This window comes from Pelophylax lessonae (assembly GCF_965119305.1).
Source record: "Pelophylax lessonae genome assembly, chromosome: 1".
Classification (NCBI taxonomy): Eukaryota; Metazoa; Chordata; class Amphibia; order Anura; family Ranidae; genus Pelophylax; species Pelophylax lessonae.
The window spans coordinates 28,203,136-28,214,458 of NC_138768.1; the positions used below are offsets into that span (position 1 = coordinate 28,203,136).

The 11,323-nt window shown below is 41.9% G+C and overlaps 1 protein-coding gene across 1 annotated transcript in view; it reads right to left on the bottom strand.

Moving 5' to 3' along the window:
• The window catches only part of LOC309566391 (vomeronasal type-2 receptor 26-like), a gene marked incomplete at both ends in the record, with an annotated part of 21,462 nt that extends 12,036 nt beyond the window's left edge, over positions 1-9,426 (bottom strand). Inside the window, one exon of the mRNA XM_082271523.1 lies at positions 9,250-9,426. Coding sequence (XP_082127649.1) covers positions 9,250-9,426 — 177 coding nt within the window. The remainder of the gene's footprint in view (positions 1-9,249) is intronic.
• Positions 9,427-11,323: the final 1,897 nt, after the last annotated feature.

Here is an 11,323-nt window from a genome sequence, read left to right on the forward strand (position 1 = left end):
GTGAATGATATTTTCAGAGAATACCTTGACCTGTTCTTAATCGTCTATCTGGACGACATACTAATTTTCTCAGCCTCGCTTGAACTCCATCGAGAGCACGTCAGAAAAGTGTTAAAGACCTTAAGAACCCATGGCTTATATGCTAAAGCAGAAAAGTGTGAGTTCGAGAAACAATCTATCCAGTTCTTAGGACTCATAATCTCCACGAAAGGGATTTCCATGGATCCTCAGAAGGTATCAGCAATCTTGGAGTGGCCTGCACCTTCTGACAAGAAAGGGGTCCAGAGGTTTGTGGGCTTCGCTAATTTTTATAGGAAATTTATTCGGAATTTCTCAACTATTATTGCCCCGATCACCCAGCTCACTCGCCTGCACTCACGCTTCTCCTGGAACCAAGATTCTCAAGTGGCTTTCGAAAAACTGAAGGCTCTCTTCACCTCTGCTCCAGTGTTGCAACACCCTGACCCAGCTCTTCCCTTTGTCCTTGAGGTGGACGCATCCGAAGTAGCTACGGGAGCCGTGCTCTCGCAGCGTCAGGGCCCAAAGGCCCTGCTCCACCCAGTAGCCTATTGCTCCAGGAAGCTGAATCAGGCCGAAAGAAACTATGACGTGGGTGACAGAGAACTCCTGGCAATTAAAGTCGCTCTCGAAGAATGGAGGTACCTTCTGGAGGGCGCTAACCATCCAATTATGATCTTCACAGATCACAAAAATTTGGAATATTTAAGATCTGCAAAACGCCTAAGACCTCGACAAGCCAGGTGGGCCTTATTCTTTTCGAGATTTAATTTCCACTTGACATACCGCCCAGGTTCCAAAAATGGGAAAGCCGATGCCCTGTCCAGGATGTTCCCCGAATCTGCTGAATGTGCTCCTCCAAGCACTATCTTATCTGCCCAAAATTTTTTGCTGATTCAACCTAACCTAAAGGCATCCATTGAACAAGCTTCTGTATCGTGCCCCGAATCCGAACATGACTCGTTAAGGAGGCAGGGTGGATTACTTTGGCACCAGGACAAAATCTTTGTACCTCAAGAAGCTAGGTCTCTGGTTCTCAGGGCATTCCACGACCACCGACTTGCAGGGCACTTTGGGGCCCGTAAAACTAACGAGCTCATTCAGCGGTCCTTTTGGTGGCCTAACCTCAGTCGGGACTGTAGATCCTATGTCAAGTCATGCACCATATGTCTACGTAGCAAAAGTGACAAAGTCAAAGCCTGGGGTTTATTAAGACCCTTGCCTATCCCTAATCGCCCCTGGGAAATGATTTCTATGGATTTTATTGTTGATCTTCCTCCCTCTGAAAGATTCACGACCATCCTTGTTGTGGTAGACCGATTATCAAAAATGGCCCACTTCATACCAATGATTGGTACTCCCTCTGCAGCGGAAACCGCTCACATGTTTATCAAGGAGATCATAAGACTTCATGGACTACCAAAGAACATTGTTTCGGATCGGGGGGTGCAATTCACCTCTAGGTTTTGGAGAGCCCTTTGTAAAGCCTTGGAAGTGGAACTCTGCTTATCATCTGCCTACCATCCCCAAAGTAATGGGCAAACGGAGCGTACTAACCAAACCCTCGAGCAATACCTCCGCTGCTTTTCAGCTTTTTCCCAAGATGACTGGGCATCCCTGCTTCCGCTGGCGGAATTTGCCTATAATAACTCTGTCCATTCAGCTACAAATCAGTCCCCATTCTGGGCTAATTATGGATTCCACCCTGCTGCCCTGCCTGAAATTATGCCTGAAACTTCTGTACCCACCTTGCAGGACAGACTTGTTTTCATTCAAAACAATTATCAGGTCCTCCGGGAGTCCATACAGAAAGCCCAAGTGGATTACAAAAAACACTTTGATCGGAAACGGAGGGGAAATCCTTCCTTCAAGGTTGGGGACAAAGTGTGGCTGTCTACTGCCAACCTGAAATTGGCCTGCCCTTCACGGAAGCTAGGGCCAAGGTATATTGGGCCTTTTCAGATCAAACGGGAAATTAACCCAGTGGCTTACGAACTATCTTTGCCTGACTCATATAGGATCCATCCGGTTTTTCACACCTCCTTGCTTAAACCAACTGTTCCAGATCCATTTCCAGGGAGAGTGGAGCCACCTCCACCGCCAGTGACGATTGGTGAGGACACAGAATTCGAGGTGGAAGCAATCCTGGACTGCAGGAAGAGAGGGAGACAAACCCAATTCTTAATTAAATGGAAAGGGTATCCACCCGAAGAAAGCTCATGGGAACCCGAAGCCAATGTACATGCCCCCAGACTCCTCCAAGAGTTTAAGGACAAATACCCAGAGAAAATTTCTCAAATAGGCATCCGGAGGCTGCCCGTCAGGGGGGGGCACTGTCAGGGCACAAACACCAGGAGAAGGGCTCTAGGACCCAGCAGCGCTATCAGCACTTTGGCAGGAGAAGGACTTTAGGACCCAGCAGCACTACCAGCAATTTACCTGGGCCTATTTAAGGAAACCTGCCAGTGATTTTAGTTGCTGGTTGATCTTCAGCTCCTCCAGTGTGTTATCCCTGTGATATTCCAGTTCCTGTCTCCTGTTACCAACCCGGCTTGTCCTTGACCTGTCTCCTGATTGCTTCCTGTGTTTGACCTCGGCTATCCACCTGACCACGCTTGCTCTGATATCCACCTGGCTCCTGATCTTGGCTATCCACCCGACCACGTTCCAGTCTCAGCATTATCCAAGTCCTGCAAACACCTCACGGGCGCCACCTGTCTGCTGATTCCACTCCAGCACTCCAGCTGTACTCTGGATCCTCCTGCACACAATCCAGCAGGCGACCCGTGCTACTTTGGGCCTGACCTCTCCTGTTCTCATCCTCAGGGGGGTCTGGAACTTAGCCGCAAGGGAAGCCCTCTCTCTCCATTGGCCTCTAGCACCAGGTACGTGATAACACCGGTATATGTGTATATATATATATATATATATATATATATATACACACACATATATCTATATATAATATATAATGCATGAATTATAATCTAATCAATAATATAATTTTATTATATATATTATATATTAAATAATAAAATAATATTATTGATTTGATTATAATTCACGTGTTTGTGTTTCAAATTTATCACATCTGGGATGTCTACTAGACTCTTGTTTTGGTCAGGTTTAAGTCAGTAATTACTAAGAATTGTTTGTAGGCCTATAATACATAACGCCAAATTTCCATGAAAAGAATTGTACCGCTTTTGGTATATAATTCCTGACATAATCATACCGCCAGGGAGGTTAAAGCTGTGTTAAACCCAAAAACAAAAATGTAATATATTGAGGCTTATATAATTTATTAAATGTTGTGGCTGGTTTTCAAAACACATGAATTCTGGCATGGCAAAGAAGCATTTTCTGTACTTTCAAAAATCAAACTTAACCTGAAAAAAAAATAAGATAAAAGGAATGCAGCCAGCACATCTAAGGACTGGCAAGGTGCATTATTTTACAATTTTGTTCTTGTGTTTAGAAATTGTTTAATGATCTCTAATATGAAATTGTCCAGTAAACGTTCATCATGCAATTTAGAAATTGCTCTCTGTGTTACACAAGACTATCCATTTCCAGAGACAAGAAAGAAGCCACAAACCAAGGTACTATCTCCACCATGCTTTACAGAGGGGGGAAACATTTTGGTAGTAATATACCTTATATTTCAGAAAAAATAGCATTTTATGTTCTATTATACTGATGCCTCACAGAGTAGAGCCCTGTAGCCATTGTGGACAGTTGAAATTTAGGCACAGTTGTTCATTTGCTCGCTCATAAGACATCTCTACAGGTCTTTTACTGACACCCCATGTTCTTGCTATGAACTTTGCAGCAAATTTCCTTTATCTTCAGTTTATCGCGAAAGCCTTTAGATATGTTTGTGAGGCTCTTTTTGTCTTTGTCAATTCTTCATCCTAAATCCTCTCAAACTTATTTTGATCATGGCTTGAGACTCATGAACATAATCTTTAGTAGAATAGACTTTACCAGACATTGATTAGTCTTTTTAATTGGACATGACACCATTAGCCAGTGAAAGTTGTTTAGTGAAACAGAATAAGGTGCTCAGGTGCTGAAGATCATGTGCAAATACATGCTGCAATGGTGTGGTGATATGGTGACTTTATCCTCTCCCCTAGGTTATTCCACTTATCGGACAAAGTGGACCCCCAGACCATATAGTGTAAGGGTCACACAAGCAGAGTCCGGCATGTAGTCCGGGCAATGATTCTTTGATCTTTGATTATGACCACTAGGGGTCTCCTATAAACTCCCGGCAGGATATGACCATATGAAAAGGAAAAAAAATCCCAATAGCGTAATATTGCTACAAAATGTTGCAGCATGTATTTGCACATGATCTTCAGCACCTGAGCACCTTATTCTGTTTCACTAAACAACTTTCACTGGCTACTTGCTGAAGCACTGAATATTATTATTTTGGACTGTTATTTGAGAATTACGGATATATCTTTATGAACTTTATTTATTCACTTCACGGGGTGTTGCAATTATTTCTATTTTTAGAGTTTGAATTTTGATTTTTGATATCTATATACAGTGGGTACGAAAAGTATTCAGACCCCCTTAAATTTTTCACTCTTTGTTATATTGCAGCCATTTACTAAAATCATTTAAGTTCATTCTTCTTCCTCATGAATGTACACATAGCACCCCATACTGACAGAAAAACACAGAATTGTTGACATTGTTGCAGATTTATTAAAAAAGAAAAACTGAAATATCACATGGTCCTAAGTATTCAGACCCTTTGCTCAGTTTTTAGTAGAAGCCCCCTTTTGATCTAATACAGCCAGGAGTCTTTTTGGGAAAGATGCAACAAGTCTTTCACACCTGGATTTGGGGATCCTCTGCCATTCCTCCTTGCAGATCCTCTCCAGTTCTGTCAGGTTGGATGGTAAACGTTGGTGGACAGCCATTTTTAGGTCTCTCCAGAGATGCTCAACTGGGTTTAAGTCAGGGCTCTGGCTGGGCCATTCAAGAACAGTCACGGAGTTGCTGTGAAGCCACTCCTTCGTTATTTTAGCTGTGTGCTTAGGGTCATTGTCTTGTTGGAAGGTAAACCTTCGGCCCAGTCTGAGGTCCAGAGCACTCTGGAGAAGGTTTTTGTCCAGGATATCCCTGTACTTGGCCGCATTCATCTTTCCCTCGATTGCAACCAGTCGTCCTGTCCCTGCAGCTGAAAAACACCCCCACAGGATGATGCTGCCACCACCATGCTTCACTGTTGGGACTGTATTGGACAGGTGATGAGCAGTGCCTGGTTTTCTCCACACATACCGCTTAGAATTAAGGCCAAAAAGTTCTATTTTGGTCTCATCAGACCAGAGAATCTTATTTCTCACCATCTTGGAGTCCTTCAGGTGTTTTTTGGCAAACTCCATGCGGGCTTTCATGTGTCTTACACTGAGGAGAGGCTTCCATCGGGCCACTCTGCCATAAAGCCCCGACTGGTGGAGGGCTGCAGTGATGGTTGACTTTCTACAACTTTCTCCCATCTCCTGACTGCATCTCTGGAGCTCAGCCACAGTGATCTTTGGGTTCTTCTTTACCTCTCTCACCAAGGCTCTTCTCCCCTGATAGCTCAGTTTGGCTGGACGGCCAGCTCTAGGAAGGGTTCTGGTCGTCCCAAACGTCTTCCATTTGAGGATTATGGAGGCCACTGTGCTCTTAGGAACCTTAAGTGCAGCAGAAATCTTTTTGTAACCTTGGCCAGATCTGTGCCTTGCCACAATTCTGTCTCTGAGCTCTTCAGGCAGTTCCTTTGACCTCATGATTCTCATTTGCTCTGACATGCATTGTGATCAGGAAGGTCTTATATAGACAGGTGTGTGGCTTTCCTAATCAAGTCCAATCAGTATAATCGAACACAGCTGGACTCAAATGAAGGTGTAGAACCATCTCAAGGATGATCAGAAGAAATGGAAAGCACCTGAGTTAAATATATGAGTGTCACAGCAAAGGGTCTGAATACTTAGGACCATGTGATATTTCAGTTTTTCTTTTTTAATAAATCTGCAACAATGTCAACAATTCTGTGTTTTTCTGTCAGTATGGGGTGCTATGTGTACATTCATGAGGAAGAAGAATGAACTTAAATGATTTTAGCAAATGGCTGCAATATAACAAAGAGTGAAAAATTTAAGGGGGTCTGAATACTTTCCGTACCCACTGTACATATTCAGTCACGTTGAGTACTTTATTGTCTATTTTACCAAATCTGTGCTGTTTACTTGCATTTTCACTTCTAAAAATCCTTTTGATTTTACGCACAGCAGCACTTTTGGAGGCACCTTACATATCACCATAGCGCAGTATTAATTTTTTGTTTTACATGACACCATTAGGACACACCTCAAGACTCCCATTGATTAAGGTAAGGGAGTTGAATTACTATAGTTTCTGGCTGTCACTAAGAAGTTCAGACATGTTGAATGTTTTTCTATGAAGGACTTTGATTATTTCAACTAGTTGTCTACCAGTATATATGACAATGTATAATGTTGGGTGTGCTATTTTGTTACTAGATTTTTATTCTTTCAATTGCATTTTAGGAGCCACTCATGCAGAAATCCAGGCAGCTCCAAGGGGGTTATAAACTTTGTTTTCCTAACTGTATACAATAACTGTCAGGGCCCTCTGATTGTATTGAATTGTACTGTAACTGTATTGTCTTCCCCAACATTGTAAAGCGCTGTGCAAACTGTTGACGCTATATAAATCCTGTATAATAATAATAATAAATGTCAATTTCTGAAATTGGGAAATTACTTCTAAAAACTGTATTTTTTTTCTTCTTTTTACAGTCCAAATAATTCAGAAGGCCTGAGAAGAATCTGGCCATGGATAATACTGGTGGCCATTCTGGTCCAAAGTCTTTTATCTTCTTCAGTGAGTGCAATGGGGACAGCACTCCAATACTAGTGTAGATAAATACATAAAGTGTATAAATAAATACAACGTATAACTGACTCTATATTATTCTGATCAAGGTTTGGGAAAATTCATATAGGTGTCACCAATGTGCATAAATGAATGGTTAGCATTCGTATATTCCAAAAATATATAAATAAATAAATGTTCATATGGGTGTCACCAATGTGCATGAATACAAAAGTTGTATACATTGTACGGGATCAGCCGGCTCAGAGACAGTCCAATCTTTAACAAAACTGTACAAAACTACTACACCATGAGCCTCCCTACCTCTCATTTCACATGCTGAGTACCCTAACTACGGTTTATAAGCAAGTGGACCCCAGAGGAGACCCATAAAGGTTACCATACCCTCCATACCATGCTCTCTACTGAGGGACCACAGCGGGATATCCTAACGGGAGAATATTAAAGAGGAAGTAAACCCTCCTCTGACACTTTTACCTATAGGTAAGCCTATGATAAGGCTTACCTATAGGTACTGTAAATATCTCCTAAACATGCACCGTTTAGGAGATATTTACCTTACATGCAGCCAGTGACGTCACTGGAGCATGCGCTCTGAAGGAACGGCCGCTGGTGCCGTTCCTTCAGAGTCCCGTGCCGTGACCATCGGCTCCCGCGTGCGTGCGCGGGAGTGACGTCACCGCGGCTCCGGCCAATCAGATGGCCGGATGCCAGGATCCCGACATGTCCAGTCGCCCATCATAGAGGTAAGCGGGCGGCACGGCGGGGCTTCGTTCTGAGGTAAGTATTTCATAATGAGCTAGTATGCGATGCATATTAGCTCATTATGTGTTTCTCTTGCAGGTTGTAAAAAAAAAAAATGTGGGGTTTACAACCTCTTTAAGGAGTGGACCCTAGAGGAGACCCATAAAGGTTACCATACCCTCCATACTGCGCTCTCTACTGAGGGACTACAGCGGGATATCCCAACGGGAGAATATTAAGGAGTGGACCCTAGAGGAGACCCCATAAAGGTTACCATACCCTCCATACTGCACTCTCTACTGAGGGACCACAGTGGGATATCCTAATGGGAGAATATTAAGGAGTGGACCCAAGAGGAGACCCATAAAGGTTACCATAACCTCCATACTGCACTCTCTACTGAGGGACCACAGTGGGATATCCTTACAGGAGAATATTAAGGAGTGGACCCTAGAGGAGACCCCATAAAGACCATCTGCACCCCTGAAACCGCGCTCTCTACTGAGGGAACCACAGCGGGAAACCCTAACGGGATACCTTACTGTTGCCTGACGCCAATGGGTCATCTGGTAAGTGGGCTGTGCATGCGGTGGAGGTGGAAAGAATGGCACAATCCCACTGAAGTTCGCACTAAGTGATTACTATTATTGTTTTGCTGCCACCTATAATATTGTTTTTCTGCCACCCATATATCACATAATCCTCAAGCACAAGAGCACTTTTGCAGCAAATTAGACATTATTTATATTCACTTTGGACTCTCATCACCATTATAAATATTCATTTATTTATTGGATATATTTATTTATTTTTATATATACAACTTTTGTATTTATGCACATTGGTGACACCCGTATGAACATTTATTTATTTATATATTTTTGGAATATACAAATGCTAACCATTCATTTATGCACATTGGTGACACCTATATGAATTTTCACTAACCTTGATCAGAATAATATAGAGTCAGTTATATTTATTTATACACTTTACGGATTTATCTACACTAGTATTGGAGCGCTGTCCCCATTGCACTCACTAATTTCCAACTTTATCGTTGTTTCGACAAGCAGCTCATACACATTTTATTTACCTAACCAAAACTTTTTTTACACAATTTAATTTATTTATCACGCAACACTATTATAAATTGATCAGAACTATATCCTGTGCCTATCTGCTCAAGTGTTCACACACTTAATTCTATATCTTCTTCAGTGCACAGGAGTCGGGTCCTTTTATAAGTAACTATATCCATGTCTGTGTGATGAGGAGGGGGTTAGATAGTAGTAGTCGGTCACATTCAACTAGACTTGTTCTGTAATGTAGAAGATGTTTTGTAGTTTTGTCACTTGTTCAGTGATGGGAACATATCCCAGCATTTATAGCTACACAATCAGCACAAACACTTTATTTGTATTACCATGGAATGAACCAGGGGAGATGTTGGTTGTCCAAGAACATAATGTGAGGAGGGGGTTAGGCTTTGTCTGGAGATGGGCTTTAGGTTCAAAACTAGTATGCTTTTTGTTCTGAATCAACTTCACCAACGTGACTCACCTTGTCACCTTTCCATGATATTTGCTCTGTTTTTAGTGTAAGTTGCTGATCCTCTGAAAGGGACCCATCAAAGTGGCCCACGTGCATCCAATAGGTGCCCTTTCTACCGTTTGTTGGTATTAGCCAATTTACAATTTCCAATGGGCTGGGCAGTTCTCCTTTATTATTAAAAAACATTACTTGGCCATTTGGATTCTTGTACTGTACTTCTTTTACATAATAGGACAGCTTGAAAAAATTACAGAAATGATTATGCATGCAATGTCAAGCGGCAGCTGCCAAAGTCGGCAGAATATTAGCATGTATAAAGAAAGGGATGTATTCCAGAGATAAGACTATAATCCTTCCACTTTATAAAACTCTGGTCTGACTGCATCTGGAGTATTCTGTCCAGTTCTGGTCGCCAGTCCTCAGGAGGGATGTGTTGGAGCTGGAGAGAGTCCAGAGAAGGGCAACTAAACTAATTAGGGGATTGGAGAAAGTCCAGAGAAGGGCAACTAAACTAATTAGGGGATTGGAGGACCTTAATTATGAAGAGCGTCTGCATTTATTCTCCCTGGAGAAGAGATGCCTGAGAGGGGACATGATAGCAATTTATAAATACCTCAATGGTGATCTCAGCATAGAAAAAAAGCTATTCAGTCGAAAGGATTGCATAAGGACTCGAGGGCATACAATGCGATTAGAGGAGAAACGTTTTAACCTCAGGCAACGTAGGGGGTTCTTTACTGTTAGGGCTACAAGATTGTGGAATTCTCTACCACAAGAGGTGGTTTCTGCGGGAAGTATGGTGACTTTCAAAAGACTCTTAGACGTACATCTCAATGATCAGAACATTCAGGGGTATGAAAGATGATTACGGCCACACACACACACATTGGTTGAACTGGATGGACTATTGTCTTTGTTCAACCTCAACTACTATGTAACTATGATTATAGGTAACAAGTATATAGAATATTTAATAATCTTTTCTTTAAAAAAAATGTTATTGAGCTTTTCCGTTATTTAAAAAAAGTATAACAAAATATGAACAGCAGAAATAGGTTTCCATCGCCAGTCACGTTTGAGATATACAACAGATACAGGATAATAAAGAAAAAATAGTTGCAGAGAAGACAAAATACATGAGATTCGTGCATCAGTTGAGCATACAGTAAGTATAAAGTGCCATAATAAACTTTAATATCAAAGCATCAAGGTAAGGTTGGAGTATCCATATAGTAAATTGTGTGATCTAGGAGCCACTTATACCACCTGACTTTCTGGAGTATAGCCATTGTGTCCAGGGCTGCCAAAGGAGAGCTACCTGAGCATATCGACCTGCACTGGAGGCCATCTTAAGTTCATAGGAATAATGAGTTTGGACAAGGTCTATGTTTTCTAAAAACGCAGGGGGGGTCAGAGGACTACCAATGTTTAGCTACGTTAAGTCTCGCCACCAGGAGGATATGTGTAGCAACATGTCTGATGAGGGGAGATAAGTTATCAAGCTCTAGATTCAATAAAGCTAATCCTGGTATGGGGGTAATAGTTCTTATGGAGAGTTCAGATAATACGAGTATTTGTTCCCAAACGTGTTGCAGGATTGTACAATTCCAGAATATATGAAAATTATCTCCAACAGCACTGCACTTCCTCCAACATAAGGGAGAGATTGTATGTCTGAATTTAGAGATCCTATCAGGAGTTAAATACCAACATCGCAAGATCATTTAGGTGGGTTCCCATTAAGAGGAAAAGCAGGTCGCCCTGTAGATGGATCAAAATGCTCTTGTTCATTGAGAGTCAGTATAAGAAGCTCCTAAAACAGTTTCCCATTGAACCAAGGCTTTTGATTTAACAAACATCTTTTTTTGTTGAAATAGGGTGTAAAAAAGTGTAAATCATCTCTGGTTATTAGGGTTTGAAGACAGGTATGGCCATGCAGCGTAAGGTAAAGTGCATGGTATTCTAGGATTGTAGGTGAGATAGTGGGGTATTTGGAGGTAGTTATACAGTTCTGAAGGGGGGAATATGGAATTCATGTTGGAGGTGGGAAAAGGGATTAATAGGGTTTTTGATAGTATTAGAA